The sequence below is a fragment of the Sander vitreus genome, chromosome 7 (assembly GCF_031162955.1).
Source record: "Sander vitreus isolate 19-12246 chromosome 7, sanVit1, whole genome shotgun sequence".
Lineage (NCBI taxonomy): Eukaryota > Metazoa > Chordata > Actinopteri > Perciformes > Percidae > Sander > Sander vitreus.
Genome location: NC_135861.1, coordinates 3,252,220 through 3,271,253, shown reverse-complemented (window position 1 = coordinate 3,271,253; position 19,034 = coordinate 3,252,220). Strand labels below are relative to the sequence as shown.

General features: G+C 40.7%; 1 protein-coding gene across 1 annotated transcript in view; it reads left to right on the top strand.

Moving 5' to 3' along the window:
• The window catches only part of prkcz (protein kinase C, zeta), a 68,160-nt gene that overhangs the window by 38,115 nt on the left and 11,011 nt on the right, over positions 1-19,034 (top strand). The window contains exons 11-13 of the mRNA XM_078254207.1: positions 1,902-2,021; positions 8,920-8,999; positions 10,288-10,377. Coding sequence (XP_078110333.1) covers positions 1,902-2,021; positions 8,920-8,999; positions 10,288-10,377 — 290 coding nt within the window. The remainder of the gene's footprint in view (positions 1-1,901; positions 2,022-8,919; positions 9,000-10,287; positions 10,378-19,034) is intronic.

The following is a 19,034-nucleotide window of genomic DNA, read 5'->3' as shown; positions in this document are numbered from 1 at the left end:
ACCCAACTGCATTTTACCGCAAACTTGCGACTAGTTAACTTCCTAAAGCAGGCACAATCGCTTGTTTGCTAAGAGTCGGGTCGGTGATTGTGAATGTGTGTAGGCCTAAAGGTGTTCACGAGATAGATACCAACCTTTCGTGAACTAGTGAATTTCACCAGCCGTCTTCTCTCCTTTACGGAGACAGACGCTGTGTGCACGGTGGGCTCGATGGTGTTTTAAGCCTCCAACGTTGCCTTATAGGCAGCTAACCCTCACCTTAACACTAACATAACGTCTTTGACATAACCATTGCCGCACTGCCTGGAAGGCGACGTTGGGGGCTCAAAACACCAAACACCACACGGTGAGAGGAGCTGTGTGTGTGTGTGTGTGTGTGTGTGTGTGTGTGTGTGTGTGTGTGTGTGTGTGAGCGAGACACAAGTGACAGAGAGACGGAGGAGAGCAAGGAAAGGAAATGCAGAAGAACGTGTTTTAAATAGCGTTAATAACGAAACACAATGCGCGGCAGCCGGTGTTGATAGTGAGGCGCGCCGCCACACATCAGTCTATATGTGGGAAACATTGAATAAATAAGTAACAAAACTAGGGGGCCCACTACAATCATTAGATCTGAGAAAAGTCATCAAGTTAGTTTTGATGCTTTGATTTTACATTAATTCGATTTTACATTAATTAGGCTTAGGTGGTCCCTAAAACGATTTGGGTGCTGCACCCAAGCCTTATAATGGTAGGAAAAGCCTTAAATGAGACAAAATCGTTTTAGAACGTTGCAAGGAAAAATTGCTGCTGTCTTAACCGCACCGTCTCAGCTCGACTCAAGCCGGCTGATGGTGTCGCCTGCGTCTCAGCTGGTCAAGTCTCCAGAGGCTGATTTTAGAACGAAAGGCACACAAGGTTTCAACAGCCAATAGAGAATAGAGCTGTAATCGAGCCTTAAAAGTTCGGCCCGACAAGGCCAGAGCCCGACAGAATTTGGCCCGAGCCCGAGTACATTTTGATTGACAGCTTTTTAAAAACCCGAACCCGTTTACAGTCCTACATTATTCAAATTTGTCAAGAATGAGTCATTTATACATTTTTAACATCATTTATTCATGACTAACGTAGGCTATAGGCCACTTGGAAGTTGGAACAAAGAAATAAACTAAGTCCTCCAGAGGCCAGCCTCCTCAGCATCCATTGTCGCGCTAATGGAAACGTATCACCTGACCGCTCATTTACCACGCAACCTGGAGCGCAAGCCCAAGCCCGTGAAAAATGATATAAATTAAGACCGAACCTGCCCGAACCCGAAGATCTTCAGCTCTAATAGAGAAACCAGCTTGTAGTGAGTTACAACTCAACTGGTCGATATGGCAGAGTTTTGGACGGAGGCTCAAAGAGCGCCCGTGAGCACAAAATATGGTCGCGTGAGCTAGAGAGTGACTGAAGTGAGGGAGTGGCAGTAGAACAAAGCAGTGACATCAGAGAAATAAAACGTTTTTCGCCGTTTCATCACTGCTAGAAATCCTACTGTAGCAGGTATCTCACTCTCACCGTCCTCATTCATATTTTTAAGATCCAGCTACAATGAAGCCTGAAAAGCCAGAACGTAGGTACAGAGCACCGTTGCTATGGAGATGATACACTGTCTCGTCAAGTTGCATTGGTGTAAACTGGCAGGCTTTACAAGTAGCTACAAGTTTTACCTCGTCTTGTCGCAAATCTTTGGTCTAAACTGGGCTTAAGTGGGACATTATGTACACAGAGACCGTTTTCCACTAGTGACCAAACCAGCCTTAGTTTGTGATTCATACTGATGCACTGATGCAATGGGAGGAATTTGAGTCTTTGAGTCTTTTCATTCCACACATATATCTGTCTTATATCACATGTCTCATCGTTATGTGCCCTCGCAGGCTTCAGTGTGGACTGGTGGGCTCTGGGCGTGCTGATGTTTGAGATGATGGCTGGGCGGTCACCGTTTGACATTATCACCGACAATCCTGACATGAACACAGAGGAGTACCTTTTTCAAGGTGAGGCAGAGGAATTTAACATCACATAGGGTTTATGCCTGTAAGATCTCACTCTACAAGAGGAGTTTTCATGGCACCACTGTACAGGGAGAAGGGCTTTGAACTGGGATAGAGCAGTTGTCATTTTAAAACCCTTTGCTAGCCTAGAACACTTTTTAGTTTTTATTTACAGATGTGGTTTACCAACACAATTTGTACTAATAGTTTTTTTGTTTTTGTTTTTAAGTTATGTAGCTTCCAACACCAACAAAATATACTTTTCTAAAAGCTATCATATATTCTCAAATAATGGGTGGGTCTGAAACAAGTGCCCATATTAAAAGGGTTCATCTGTGGGGTAGCATAAATGTCCATTTAACATTTTGGTGGCATCTGCTCGATGGAAATGAAAAGTTTTAATTACCCGAGAGTGCATGGAAATCTGGTCGTTAGTTCACAAAATACGAAAGTGTCAGTCAAAGAAAATGTTGGCCTGAAGGTGAACTGGTGCTGGAGGGAATATTAGAGGGTATCCATGGCAACCTTGCTCTGAACCAGTGTTGGACAGACAAATGGACTGACGGGCTTTTCTATCCTTGCCAGCCATGCTCGTGGCCCGGTGAGGCTGTACACTGGGCTAAATGCTAACAACATAGAGCTCACATGCTAACAATGGAAATGTTAACATGGTGATGTTTAGCAAGTACAATGTTTACCGTGTGTTCACCATCTAATTTTATGTTAGCATGCTAACATTTGCTAATTAGCAATTACAAGTACAGCCGAGGCTGACGGGAAAGCCATTAGTTTTTCAGGTTTTTGGTCATTTCAGTTTCATTCATCCGAACGGGACACGTAGAACAAATGTTGTGGGGACATTTAACTCTGAACCAAAACACGTAAACCTGCTGCTGGTGTTCTCTGGGGAACATGAATGTCTGTACAAAATGAATTGGCAATCCATCCAATATTTGTCGAGATATTTCGTTCTGGGCCGACCAACCGCAAGAAAAGCTGGAGAATCATTGTAGAATTTGAATTGTAAATGTTGTTTTACTGCAGTTCTCAGGGCTTTTTAAATTTCTTTTTTATTGGTTAACATACATACAAATACTACAGATTAAAATGCACATAATCGATGGAAGGTGTGATGGAGAGATGCAAAAAAACCCTCAGAGGAGCTAAATCTGGGCACTCTCCAATAGATCATCCAATTAAAACCGAAAGAAACTAAAATACTGAAAAGAAAAGAAAAAATTACACACAATATCAAATCAAGAGAGCACAAATACAAAAGGTAAAATAATATTAGGAGTTACATGGGTTGTTTACAAAGACATTCCATAGGGATAACATTGCACAGACAAAAACAAACCTTTAACAGCTTTCCTAAATTGTCCAAGTGTTAGCTTTGGAAAACTCTGATGGCAAAGCATTCCATATCACTGAACCCCTGTAATTTTAAACCAAATTGAAGTTGAGGCCTGAGTAAATAAGGTATAATAACAGGTTAGGTATGATAACTAAATACATATTTTTACAAAAGGACATTTTCACTTTAAAAAGTGCTTTTTATCCTCCATACATAGTGAACTATATTTGTCCCAGCTTCTAACTACATCCTCTATGGTTTAAGGGATTAGGATAGAGGAATTGTGGGAAATCAAATATGAACATTGAGAGCACATGGCAGGCTGTTTGATGCCATTTAAACAAAGACATGTTAATTTAACCCTTTGTGACGCATAACTGATATTGTGAGAGGAAAAACAGATTCCATGTAATGGAATAACAATCAGCTCTGGGCTGAAAAAGGATTCATGTCTGTGTAAATCCAGGCTTACATGGTTCTGGTTTGCTTCATTAAAATGGAGGGATCTCAGAAACAGGGCTAACTTTATATCTCTCAAATGTGAATTTGTTTTAGTTTGCTCTAGTCTCTCAGTCCACTCTTATTTGTGTTTTAGTCTGTGACATCGCTTGGCATTTGAGTAAACATATTGTTTTATTTACGTAGCCGGATGAGGCCAAGGGAAATATCAAGAACATACATTCATACTGTTTTGTTATAAAAAAAGAAAAAAAGTCCTTCCTCTGTGTTTATTTCCACCTTGGAAATCAAATTATTTTAGTGATTTGTGTTTCAAATTCAGTTGACAGGTTATATGGTCCTCTATATGTTGAGTAAAATCCACCCTCAGGCTGACTAAACTCTTTAAACCCCATTGGATCCAGTGGTGTAGTCTACGTGATACACAGGTATTACCAGTATACCCGCTAAGAAAGCTCCAGGATTTCCATATACCCACTTAAAAATGCCCAATGACACGCAACAACATACTTTCCATTATATTTTTGATATATTTTGAATTGTCATCTGTGTTTTTCTTCTTCACATAGGCTAAAAAAATGTATTTCCACCGTAAATTGGTGCATAAAAGTTTATCTGAATACAGGAAATTAAGTCGTTGATGCTCAAAACTTCCCTGGAGGACACCCAGACCTCCCACTATGATATGCCTCCCCCCCAAAAGGCAGATTCTGGTCCTATATATATATATATATATATATATATACACAGTACAGTATACCCACTACAATACGTTAGACTACACCATTGATTGGATGAGCTCAGAAATGCATGGTAATCGGGCTAAAAAAAACAAGCTGGTTTTATTAATGTCTTAAAGGATAACAAGACTGTAACAATTCACTTTTTATCTACTGTACGTGGATCTTACAACCCAAAAGTGCTGTTACAGTATGTGTGTGTGAGTGAGAAATGGGTTAATATTTGAGAATTTATGTAACGATGTACTGCTGCATGCACATGCGGTGATGCATGCTCCCCCACCCCTCATGAACTGTGGAGAATCTGGCAGTACATCCTGGCCTCTATTACAGATGAGATTTAGGGTGCATGTGTGGAACAGTTCAGCGTTAGTCAGGCTACATTTGCATTGCTACGTTTTGGGTTGAAAACAAATATCTTTTGCTACATTTACACCTCACATTGACACTGCTCTGGCGCTTCAGAGCCCCTAAACCTGAGAAATTTGAAAACACTTCTGCCCCCGTTTTGGTTTGGAATCTCCGGGTTTGGGTTGCAGTCTCAACGGCCGCAAACGGAGACCTTTGGCAGCACCAACACCGATGCCGGAGAGCGCTTTTGGCTCAAAACTCCACTTAAAAACCAAAATGTAGCAATGTAAATGTAGCCTTAGTTAGCTGTCAGTCAGGAAGTTAGAACACATACAGTTATATAAGCATGTTTTCTGTTGTTGGAACCAGGGGGAGGGGGGGTTCTCTTGTCTTCTTCCAAAACAGTGGTGAAGAACACCAGGAGTAATTGTCAGGGGGGCGTTTTTATTAAAACAAAATTATGACTGGTGTGTTAACTGCATGTGAAAATTAATCCGAGCACACAAAGCCTAATTGCCTCCTAAGTTACCATTTCACCAGATGCTGACAAATGTAGCATTTAAAAGGCTAGTTTTTTTTAAACTTAGTCGGATGCAGTCACTCTACATAAAACACACCGGGCTTACTTCACTTTCAGCTAACATCACGGAGAACAATGAGGGCAAAACGCATCATCAATCTGTTTTAACCGAATATTCTCTGTCTAGCTCAGACAGTTCCGGCCCACTTTAACCCCTGGTTGGAACATTGTTTCATAATTATGATTTTAAGGAGACAGATGTGGAAATCTGATGGCCAGCATTTACTTGTACATTTATTTGGAAAGCCTCACATAACAAAATGAGTCGAGGGAAAAGGACAGTCCGGACTAATGCTTACATTTGGGTTTCAGTAATATGCTGCTACCCTTTTTGTGAAGCATAGATTGATGTAGCATGCCTGACATCACCTATATGTTTCTAAAGAGGAGTGTGTCGAAGCTTCAATCGTCTTCTCTGTTTGCGACTATCATTGTAACTTACTGGAGCCAGAAAAAAGCTAATCTCAGTGTATGCTTCAATATCTATGCTTTAATAAGTTCTTAATGTAAAAAGGATTTTTTAACTATACTCCCAACACACACAGAATATGTGAAATTAAATACTGATTTCAAATTTCTGGAAATAAACTTTGAATTGATTTTCCTAATCAGGCCATGTCCAGACATGAAAACAGTGTGAAAAAAAGCAAAAGGCTCTGGTTGTTGAAACTAGACGGTGTCATCATCCAGCAATGCACTGGGCTGGCCAATCAAATTAGTGCAAGCACACATGCCTTTTGGAACATGCTGTACTTCTCCAGGCTGGATGTAAGCAAACATGAACGAGGGTCATTTGGTGGCATTAGAGGGATGTTTCTTTTATACTTGTACAGATTTTGAGTATAATCTTTTTTCTTTTTTGTCGTTTTGTGTGTGTTTCAAAGCTGCCTCCCGAGATATTTATGTGTATCTTTGGAAAACCATAATTTCAACCTCACATGCAGACGGCTTTGCAATGGACTGTCACGCATTACCTTCAAGGCTTTCATGCAATGGCTCCAACGTTATGGTAATTAGCAAAGTACAGTCACAAATTTAAAATCTTCAACTTAGTGGGGTGGCTAGTTAAAAAACCAGAAGGGGCTTTCTTATGAGTAAGTAATGTTGCAGTGCCAAGCTACAAAACATAAATTCAAAATTGCAATAAAGTCAACTTCATGGTTTGGACCAAAAGGAAACAAACTGTGGGTGTGATCACACCCTCAGGGTAGAGCCGAGGAGCCTCTATAATATCTGTCCTATTTGCATTTGTGTTCCTCGAGCCATATGGTACCTTAACATAGCCCACCCCTTTACCTCCACCTCCCTCCCTCTCTCACACAGCCTCCCACACAGTCCTCTATATCAGAAATTCCTCCATACTACGTGCGCCTCGTGTGACGCGTTATGTCTCTGCTGTGACCGTCAGGAGCATAGCGTGGCAGCGCGGCTAGCATCTGCCACCAGTACCATCCTCCTGGCGGTCTTACTGGTAGAGCAGCAGGTTCCTAGATGAATTCCTGCCAACGGAAACCAACCCTTTCACTATAGGAGCCACCCGGCCATATGCCGCCTAGCTAGACCCTGTGCCAGGCCCTGCTTTGGGTATCAGCGCTCCACCAACCCCAGAGCTTTAGACAGACAGACAGACAGACAGACAGACAGACAGCTGGCCAACATTTGATTCTGTGGGGGAACCAGCCGCAAGGTGGTATTTACATAAAAACATACAATTTTAATCACTGAAATATATTAAAAATGAAAGGTAATTCTAGAAAAAATGAATATGACCGAAAAAAAAAACATCTTAATGGTATAACAAGGATAACTAGTCCATGTACTAGCTTTCTCCAGAGCTTTCAAACTAAGGCTGCTTGATTATGTCAACAAAATCTTAATCACAATTATTTTGGTCATTATTGAAGTCACGATTATTCAGCACGATTACTCATATACTTTTGGAAAGATGTTGCATTTATTGAACCTAAAAAAAACTGTGAAACAATTAAACAAATCAACAATAGAAAAAACCTTGACCTGTGAAAAATATGAGTCATAATAATAAGAGTTATTTACTAGCTGAACTGGCAAATCCTATTTTCTTAGTCAATTCAGCAGTGAATCACAAATGATGTTTATAGAGAGCATACCTCATCTACATTTTTACAACTACATGTCTATTATGATGTGTTTCATCCACTTATTGTATTCTGAAACATTAGATTTTGATGGGGAGTAATCACGTCTGTATGAGATCTAGGGTTGGGCATCGTTTTGATGTTAACAATTCTGTTTCCAATTCCGGTTCTTCCTTTCGATTCCGGTTCTTTTTTTTGTGATTAACAATTTAAATTTTTTTTTTTAACTACATACAAAACATACAATTCGCAACATGAACATAAACCAGATAAACATATGTATAACTGACAACACCATTATCCCATCATACACGTCTCTCCCCAGCACAAAGCTTCGTACAAGCCTCCAGAAAGCTCTGATTTCTGATTTCCCCATTTTCTAGTCTAGATAGACATCCAATCTGGCAAACCGTTATATGACATACAAACACCGCCACATAGCCATCTCACAAGCCCACTTCTGGATTGACAGCACCCCTTCATTCTTCCATCCTCTTAAAATAATCTGTCTGGCTATCATCAAACTAGTCTGGACCTAGTTTAGGATTGACCCATCTCCCAGAACAAATAATCTTGGGCTGAATGGAACCCTGCAATCCAACATAGGTTATCATGTATCGCGGTCCAAAATTCCTGGACCTTATCACAGGACCAGGACATGAAGTAATTGGCCGTCCTGTGTATTTCATACCAATTCTAAACAGTCTAGAGGGGGGAGTCCAATAGATTGATCCGGTTCTTATTGATTCTCGATTCCGATTCTTGGAGGGGTGGAGTTGAACAGGTCACATGCTTATTTCACAGATAAGAGGAGAATTTTATTTTGATTCAATGGTGATTTACAGTTTTACCAATTTCACCATGCCCAATCCCGATGAGAACACACACTGATCACACAACCTTGAGCTGTGATTGGAGGGGGAAAATAAAGACTCTGGCCACCTCAGCGTGGAGCACTATGTGTGAGGCAGTGCTACATCCTTCTATTTAGATTTTGAGGGAATACACTTATTTTTCAGAGGGTTTCTTTGTTCTCGTTAGTATGACATTGTTGAGCTGTGGGAGTCTCAAGGCTGTGTGCAGACCATCAAAAGTGAGAGAAAGAACAGAACCGTGTCCTCTGCATCTCCTCCATTCTTTTGACTCCCACTCAGCAGAGGTGTTCACCCACAGGCAGGTTGGACTGTGAATCATCCTCCTCCCTACTCACGATTGTCATTCTCTCTCTCTCTCTCTCTCTCTCTCTCTCTCTCTCTCTCTCTCTCTCTCTCTCTCTCTCTCCTTCTCTTTTGGCCAACAGTTATTCTTGAGAAGCCCATTCGCATCCCAAGGTCCCTGTCAGTGAAAGCTGCCAGCGTGCTCAAAGGCTTTCTAAACAAGGTGAGAGCAGTCCACTCCCCAGTCAGCCCTCTCCATCTCTGTGTGTGTACAATGCTGCTGCTCAGTCAAATCCCCATGTGTGAAATCATGGCCAAGAATTTGGGCTGTGTTTTGGACAGCCAGGGACAGCCTCTTCATTTGGCTCAGACTGCCCGGGAAGTATCATTTGTTTCTGCTTTACAATAAGGTGAAACTTTAATGATACCTTCATTTCCATTAGGGCGCGGGCAGAATATTGAATGTACTGTAAATGAATTGATTGCATGTTTCAGCCACACGGTCTGTGGTGCACAGAGTGCCTTCTTCTCACCTACTGTGGTCATAATATATGCAGACTGGGTCAAGGTACAAGAAGTTCAATTGCTATTTGTTTGGTATATGTCACGGTTTTCAGGAGTTGCAGGTTTGGACCCAAACACAGCAGAAGAGACGAAGAGGTAGCAGGGAGAGTTTCAACGACGTTTCAAGGAACGTTTAATGACGAAAATAAACTAACTGACTGAAGAGAGGGCGTGCCCAGCGGCGTTAGAACAAAGCAATGAATCAGGGAAATAAAAACATGTTTTCGCCGATTCATCTCTAGAAATGCAACTGTAGCAAGCAACTCGCTATCACTAACATTATTCACATTCATATTTAGACGAAACAAATGATATATCCAGCTACAAAAAAGCCTAAAAGTCGGAAGTTAGAACGGAAGTACAAAGAGGCGTTGTTATGGAGATGATACACCGTCTCGTCGCATTGGTGTGAACTGGCAGATTTTAGAACGCTGCAGACCGACGCGTCGCAAGAAGTTGCAAGTTTCTCAACTTGTCTCATCGCGAATCTTTGGTCTGAACTGGGCTTTTGCGTAGCTCGATGCATGCGGCTGCTTCTGTTCATTCACACAGCCTTTCACATGCACATTACCTCTGTAAGTCATCACCATAATTGTGATAAAAAGAGCACAGTCCAAGTTATATTATTAATTAATGATTAAGCAGTTAGAGGGGGATATGTACACATACACATGCAGGGCATGACCAAAACATGTGTGGCCAGCATTATTACTAACTGTCCACATTGCTCCATTCTCTCAACACTGTATAACTGTATAAATAATGTGAAATGCTATCCTATATACAGTCCCCCTGGACCTTATTTGTGTCCACATACAGTAGAGTGAGCCTGACTGTATGCCTGCATTGTCGACATATAGATGCTGAATTATGAATAATAATCTCACATTGCATGAAATACAGATGCTCCTGTTTACGTTCCTGACCAGCTGTCTTGGTCCCAACAGGATCCTAAGGAGCGGCTGGGTTGCCAGGTCCAGACGGGCTTCACAGATATCAAGGCACACACATTTTTCCGCAATATAGACTGGGACCAGGTAAGAGCAGAGTGAGTGAGGAGAGAAAGAAAAACCCTGCCTTGATTTGTTAATCAGTTTATTGCAGTTTATTTCAGTGTACACTTCCAACAAAATATACTCTGTAATCTTTCAAAAATATTGACACATTCCATGCCCACAAAAGGAGCAGGGGGGGAAAATGTATTCTTATATTGCCCACGCCTTTCTCAAAACACATGATCATAGTACATGGTCTGCTATGACAACAACCTTTTGCTACATAATAAGAGCCTGCACAGCAAGAACACTTTGTTCCACGACAAAAACAAGATGAAAACTAAATCAAAAGTAACCTTCAAAAAACTAAAACATGACCAAATGTTATCCAATTTATATTCGACAAAGAAAAACTAACAATACTGGGACAAATGAACTAATAATCATTTAAATACAAAATCCTATTCAATGAGAGCAGTGAATGTTCCCATGCGTTTTTTAGTGACGCATTTGCATTCACTTTCATTTTTTCCCGTTTGAAAAGAAACCTAGCCAGGTTAAAAACGCATTAAGTTTACCAACTCATGTACTGATTCGGATCAGAGCAAACAAAGTATAGGCTTGAAAATGCCCTAAAAGAAAAAAGAGGAAAAGAACGGCGTTCCAACTTCCAGAATAGTATCCCTCATTTCAAACAGATAAACTATGAGGTGGAAGTGTGATACATATTCTACTTAGAATATAATTCGGTAGGTGGGATCAGGGTGCGTGTTGCTTCCTGACAGACAGCTGCTTACAGCTGATTTGATGTGTGTCACAACTAATGTAACAACAAACAGCGAACAAACACTGCACGCCCACATTTAATGCCAATCAGCTCTGGGAACAGGGCACCACTGGCATTTCACATTCTCATTTGCCTTTTTTAAAACTTGATAGATATTTAGGGCCTAAATAACACAGAGAACAGTAAGGTGCAACTGTGTGTGTGTGTGTGTGTGTGTGTGTGTGTGTGTGCTAACTTCACAGCAGAATTTAACATGTTTACAGCCTGGTACAAAAAAAATGTTTTTGGTCTAAATTTCTTCCTTCATGACAACTGTATGGGGGTATTTTGGTATGAAAACCCTCATTTTTAATTAAGTATTCTGTATCATAAATAGATGTCTGGCATCTATAGCGAAGCAAACCGCTTGAAAATTGGTTGGAAATACAGCGAGAAATGATTAGATTACATATATATTAGGGCTGTCAATCGATTAAAAAATGTAATCTAATTAATTACATACTCTGTGATTAACAAATCGCATACATAATTAACGGTGCCTGAACCGATACTTTTTAAGAAAGTAAATTGTTGTGGAAACACAATAAGCATGGAAACTAAATGCACACTTCCTGCATTACTGCATTACTTCAAATATTAAGTTACTCCTCTAGTAAACTAGTATTCACATGAAATAAAACAAAACATTGAGACCATTCAACAAAGCACACTGGGTAATAACCCATATTGACAGCTGGCCCGCCCAATCAGAAATTCAAAGTTAAAACACTAGAGAACTTTTCCCGCTTCGGTCCCCCTACAGGTTGTCTCATTGGAACTACAACTGGAAACTTTATACATTGTTCGTCTGCTATTTCATTACTAAATTCACTTCTGAGACTTTTTTATGCGAGAAATCAACTATGTAGAGCTCAAATATGGGACGTTTTACGAAAATTGATGGCTATTGCAAATTTGGTCCAACTCTGTCGGAGTTCAGGAGCTCCGCAGTCTGACCGCTGGCCTGCCGCCCGGCCTGTCCACCTTCACAGACCCCGCTGTGAGCTGGCTGGAGTTCTATCAGGAGACTCGCAGACAAGAGGCGTTTATTTCCCCGATCGTCACAACACACTCAACACACATATCCATTATAAGATTAACTGGAAACTGTGGTTTTTCGAAGTTATAATGCTCCACAAGAGATTGCGGTCGTAACAAGCTCGCTGACCAAGGAGAGCAGCATCTGACAAGGGAAGAAAGATACCCGTCTCCCTTTGACAGTCTTGTATATAAATTATAACATGTAGATCTGTCTTCCTCTATCATAGGCGCAGATTTATGTTTTCCTCCGTGGGTGATCACGGGTGCACAAGGGTGTATGGCTGCAGCCTGGATACCTCCTGTCCAGAGCAAACGTGAAACCTTTCAGCTAGTCAGCTTCATTATATTCCATCTTCATGGCAGTGACAATACTTTGCATTCTCAAAGAAAGCAACTCCAAACTCGTGTTGCTGTCATGTTGCGATTTTTGTTGGGTCAGACCCATCTGCTAGCGATGGGGGACCGAGACTGAGAGCTACATGGAAAAAATATGCACCAAACAAGCCACTTTGAAATTTTGCTGTTTTCATGAATACAAAAGTTGGGTGACCCTCTCCCCCAGACTTAAAACATTGGGTGACCCTCCCCTCAACAAAGAATAAAAAGACATGACCCTCCCCTATTTTCCTCCCGTGGTCCATTCCATAAATACCGAACAGTCCCTTAGTAAGATGGATTAATGGGACATAAATGCACACAGATAAAGAGAGAGATAAAGAGAGAGAGAGGATCTGAATTTTCTCTTATTGACAAACTAATTTCATGAATGATCTGACCTTCATCCACAGAGGGGAAACACTTGTTTGAGCAAAAACTCATAATACCTTAATCTGAATGATATGGGAGTTTAAATATATTTAAAACAACAACAACAACACAGTATATGTGTGATGTGCATCAAGGCTCATCAATTTACTGAATGACAGCTTATACAACTTAGTAGTTGTTTGGAAAATTATCACAGCTGCCTCAGGGTCTTTGTGCAAGTCTCCCATCAAAGTGAGATCTTTGTTGCGATGGGTTTTAGCATCAAACTTCATGTCGAACTGTTGCATCTTTATTTATGTCGGTACAGCTGCTAAATGTCACAGATTTGACAGCTGTAGTAAACTTGTTTTGTGTCCCCTGACACCACTGCTACACTTGCTTTTCATCTGCTGGTTTCTGACAGCAGGACTTGAGTCGGTGTGATGTGACACTTCCTTCCTTTTTTTTTTACTCCTAAGTAACATTTCTATGAGTGAAACGGGTAGCCTCATATATGTAGCAATTTGGGAGTACTGAAGATTAAAATGATCACAAATACGCACCTGTGTATTCTAGTGTGGGAATTTTTGTAGTATGTGTATTTCCTTTCAAAAACTCTGTAAAGTGTCTTTGAGTGTTACAAAAAAGCGCTATATAAAGTACAGTATGAGCAAACCTCGGGGGAAGAAAGTAAGAGAGATTTAGTATAAAACGCTCTTGCATGAGGCCAAATTCAACTTTATATTATGAAAGCACTACAATACGCTTATGATTCATGCAATTGTAACATTAGATGTGACATAGTTTTTTAATCCAATTTATATTAGCTATTTATCATGAATCAATATAAAATATATCAAAACACAGATTATGTTGACTTCAGGTAGCTCATTAGTCATTATCATTGTATAGACAAATATCAATATTAAAAATATCATGATTTAGAGCTGTGATGCTAGGTGTTGCATTTTATTTTGAGCCCTTATGTTCTGAATTCGACATGTTGCAGGAGCACTTGTATCCAGTTTACAGCAACTATAAAAGCAGCTTAAATATGCTACTCTATTAGACATTAGAGCAAATGCTAATTAAAGATGAATTGAGGCCATTTCTCTATCCTCATTGTTGCAGTGTCCCTCATGGGACAATTAGGTGGGGTGGCAGGTAGTATAGTGGCATGAAAGAGGACGAAAACAATTGTCAAGAGTGAGTTAATGAATGCCGCCACGGTGCCTGTGATGTACACACCAAAGGCAAACTGGGAAAAGATTTCAAAGTGGCGAGAAACCCTGAGCCCAGCGACAACGCTCCCGTGTAGCACCGAGGGAAAACAAGTTGACAAAGCTGTGAGAGGAGGAGAAGCGACGCTCTCTGCCCTCAAACTAGAAACCTGTCTCCAGACCTGACAGGCCTGGCACGCCGCTACTGTTGTTACACATATTAATATTCATCAGACAGTTCCTGAGGGAGCACGGAGTTCTCTCTCTCTGAAGAGATGACACATTTGAATATCATTTACCTGCCGTCCTCTTTTATGCCCTCGCCAAATCCACACATCTTTACTGCCAGAACACTGTCAAAGTTGATGAGCGTTGTGAAGAAATGTATAATTTGGAAGCTGTTTTGATCACATTTAGGCAGGGAACTAGATATCCATCCCCTGCACTGCATGCTGTGGATATGTTTTTGTCTTACCTTTGAACCCATACATAGTTTACTTTAACTTGCTGTTTTGTTCCATATTAACACAAGAAGGCCAAGGTTAAGAGATTTATGATAATTCACAATTTACAGTCCTTTTTCTGTGCAAAAAGTCCAACCAAAGCTCATCTGAGGCGGCAGTTGAGTTAGCCCAATCAAGCAGTTATCTTCGGCCTACATATGTAGGTTTATTTTCAGTGTTTTGTTCTTAAAGGGTAACTTTTTTCAACAATCATGTTTTTGTGTCAAAGTGACTAATGGGAACAACAATCTTTAACATTGGCCCAGTATTAAGCAAGATCACTGTATGGAAAGGATTTCTAAGTAGGTCGACCTTTCTGTTAAAGAGTAAGATCCTTTTTTTTAAACATAAAAACATCTGCGAAATTGCGATCACTAAACCCACCAGACGCCATGTAAATAAACAGTAATTTTATCATCGTAAAATACACTTCGTTCAAAGTCGACAGACAAAGTAAAACTACGAAAAGCTGTTTTGGTTCGTCTTTCCACTTTTCCAACAATCACCACTCTGGTTTGGTTGAAATAAACACAGTTTACCGATTTGCATGTGAAAATATGTTGGCTCTATACACGCTAAAAGTATATATATATTTTTTTTAAATGGAGTCTGGTGGGTTTAGCGTTAGCAATTTTGCGAATGTTTCTATGTTTTAAAAAAGGATCTTACTCTTAAACAGAAAGGTCAACCTCTTTAGAAATCCTTTCTATAAGGTTGTCAGACACTTAGAATATTAATCTGAGCCTTTCAGTGGCAGAAACAGCACTTTTAGTGGACGAAATTGAAGATGCACATTTGCCCTATAGGGTTATAGTACATTGCAGCGCAGTTCGCGGTAGCAAGACCAATTGAAAGATTGTTCACATCGGTCACTTACACACAAAAACATAGGAAAATAGGGTCCAGGTTGGAAAAAAACTAACCCTTTAAAGCACTGGTAACCTGATTGTTCTGTTGGTCTGAATGCCTGTTTCGTCATAGTGTGGCCATGTTCAGCACTTGAGGTAACCTTATCTAAAAAAAACAGCGACCCTGTTCAGAGAGCACCATGTTTTCTTTCAGAAAAGTCCCTTTCTCTATTGAAGTGAGCAATTTATTTGGGGGATGTTCACTATCTGACAGCCGATCTGTACAAGAAGAAGATATTTTGAAAAATATTTCATTTCCAAAACTCAAACCAACAGTGAAGTGAAGGCACTCTCTGATGGTAATCTCCTTGTTCTTATGGAGATGTGCTCCTACACCGCTGTGGCAGGGTTCGAAGAGAGCTAAAGCTCCACTCAGAGTGTGATTAAGTCAAACAGTGTGAGTGTGTGTAAGTGTGTGATGCATGGCATCTGTTGACTGTGGTAAGTCTGCAGTCACATTAACGGCTGCCTCAGATCAGGCGGATTGTCACATCGTCCAATCCTGTCCTGAAAGCATCGATGCCACCGGGTATATATACACACACACACACACACACACACACACACACACACACTCTGACAGGTGCTGTGATCTGAGAACCCATGGATCGCCTATATAGCCCTGGCACTCAGTGACCTCTTTTATGCGCCCCTCTGGCCTCAGGGGCACTTCCCGTGTGTATGTGTGTGTGTGTGTGTGTGTGTGTGTGTGTGCAAGCGTGCATGCATGCATGCATGTGTGTGTGTGAAGGTGCCGGGCTCGTTCCTGGCCTTCAGTGTGGTTCATTACCACCACACAGAGCTTCAGCCTGTCCAACAACACATCAGAGAGACTAGGGAAAGTAGGAGGAGAGCGACGTGAAAAAAAGATGGAAGAATTGACAATGAGTAAGACATAGACAAACGGAGAGGAGAAAGATGGAGACAGGATGTGAGGGGGTGAAACTGACAGAGAAGTGTAGGTAGGCGCTGAAAAAAAAAACAACAAAATAATAAAAAAATTAGCAAAGAGAGCGAGAGATTGGGGGAAGGTGGGCCAATTTCATGGAGAGGGAGCGATAGGAAGAGGTGTAAAGAGAGAAAGTGAGTTGTTTGTGTGTTTGAAGCTGTTTCCACAAAGCACTTTGAAGCAATAACACTAATGAAGCAGAGAAACTGCTGCAAAAAAAAACAGCAGGAGAACCCAGAGTGTTGGAGGAACTAAACACACACACTCAGGAAACAACTGACAAACAAGAAGTGGAACTGGAGAGCAAGTTGTGAGTGTTTGATAAATTCCTCAACCGTATTCATACCTAAACACCAAAATAGGTTATTTGTCAGTGCCTTCCAAAATGATTTTCTGATCTGCCATCTCTATGGTTAAGGTTTAGTTCAAGTTAAGATAACTTTTTTTATCTTCATAAATGTACTTGACAGGGACAATACATGTAAGCATTGTCACATTTAAATAAGTAGAACCGGTGCAGTGTATGTAGGACCTCTAGTCAAAGTTAATTTACAGACCTTGTCCCTGGTTAAAACACATGAATACTCTATTCTGATTGGCTGCAGGGTGTCCATAAAAAAGTGACGGAGGACACCTACTAAAGGAGTTCAGGTGAAACTGACAGTTTACTGTTCTAAATGAATGTGCTACATTAAAACAAAAAAGAAATGTGAATCTGCTATTTCCAACACTGCCTCTGAACACCACAGGATGGCGCTAACACACAAGCTGCAAGAAGTAAGTTATACTGCCCCTCTGAACTGACTTTGTTTCACAGCGAATAACGTTATCTCACATCCCGTTCACTGTTCAGGTCGCTACTTCAGGCTGCGGCCGGCAGTAACGTTACACATCGCGGATAACATTTTCGTAAAAGTCATTATATTGTTATGGGGTCAATGACATGGCTGGATAGCTAGCTTGTCTTGTTGTTCAACATACTGTCAAATATTGTTACTGATTGCCAAATGTACACAATGTTATTGACTTTGGATCTTGCTAGCATAGCGTTAACTTTTCTGGCTCGTAGCTCAGCTGAAGGGTTCTACGAGCGGAGCGGACTATAAATATCTCCCGTTGCTAAGGGTGGCAAGTCGTATCTAAAGTCTTTCCTGTTTCTGCGCGTTGGACGGTTCACGCCTCACCGTCGTCCGTTAATACTTGACAATGGACACCTCGTCGGCCATTAACCCTTACTTATACAACAAGTCTAATAAACTAAAACAAATGCTGCATTTCCACTGCATGGTACGGCACGACTCTACTCGACTCACTCTTTTTTGTCTAGTTTTTTCCATTAGCAAAAGTTGTGGATAGTGTCTTGTACCTGGTACTGGTTTTGTTACCACCTCAGTCAATAAAGTGAGCTCAGCCGATATTAGAAGGTGGAGTTAAAACACTGCAGACCACTGATTGGTCAGAGAGAACCATCACTAAAGCCAAGCTATCGTGATTAGCGACCACAACTAACACACCTCCACTACGCCATACACCACGCCGCCGTACAATTGGCAAAGTGCAGACATCATTGCCGATGAAAGGATCCATGAAGGGAGCTGTGTGAGGTCTGACAAATGTCCTCAAGTGATGTCACTCGAGTCAGCGTCAGTTGATTCTGAAGACTACAAGTTTTAAAGTAAAGAAGTCTGGAGGTGTGGAGTTAGAAAAAAAAGTTTGCTTACCAGATCTTTGCTGCAGGCTAGAGGCTCCAGGCTTCATTATCCGCTACTAACATAACACACCCCAATCTTTAACTGTCAGCGGTCAAGTTGCATTGTGGGTTATGTAGTCACCAGGTTTCGACAAGAAAGAATATCAGGTAGAATAAAAAAGACAACCACTTCTGCTGCATCGATTTTGCAAAAAAAATTAAACTGTCCAATGTGAGTCCAAAATATTATATTAATTATATAGGAGTGAAATGATAAATCAGTTTAGTACTCTTTTAAAGGCGACCTATTATGCTTTTACTTGTTTTCTGTCATATCGTTACTGTTAAGTCAGATTTTTATGTTAAACATGGCCAATTTAAATAATGAGGTAAACGTATTTAAGAGAAATCTCTGTGAGCTAAAACGTTCAGATTTCCAACTGCTCTGAACACTCCGGTTTCAACAGTTTTTTCTACTCTCAGCTCTGTGTCAGGTAACACACACACACACACACGACAAATAACTCACCTCTCACTCACCTTTTAAGTACTACGAGTGGCAGCCTTAAAAGGATTTCACTGTAATGGATCATTTTGATGGAATTTCAGAATGCAAGGATTTCCTTTCTTGTACTTTTATTGTATTATTATAATTACAAATTTAATCAAGAATGTATTGTCTTTTCTGGAGGAAACACTCAAAGACTATATACATAATTTCATTTATGTTTTGATATTGAAATGATGCAACTGAAAGGTGATTATCCGCTGTAGGACATCACATGGACATCTCTATTTAAAGCTTCTATAAGCCT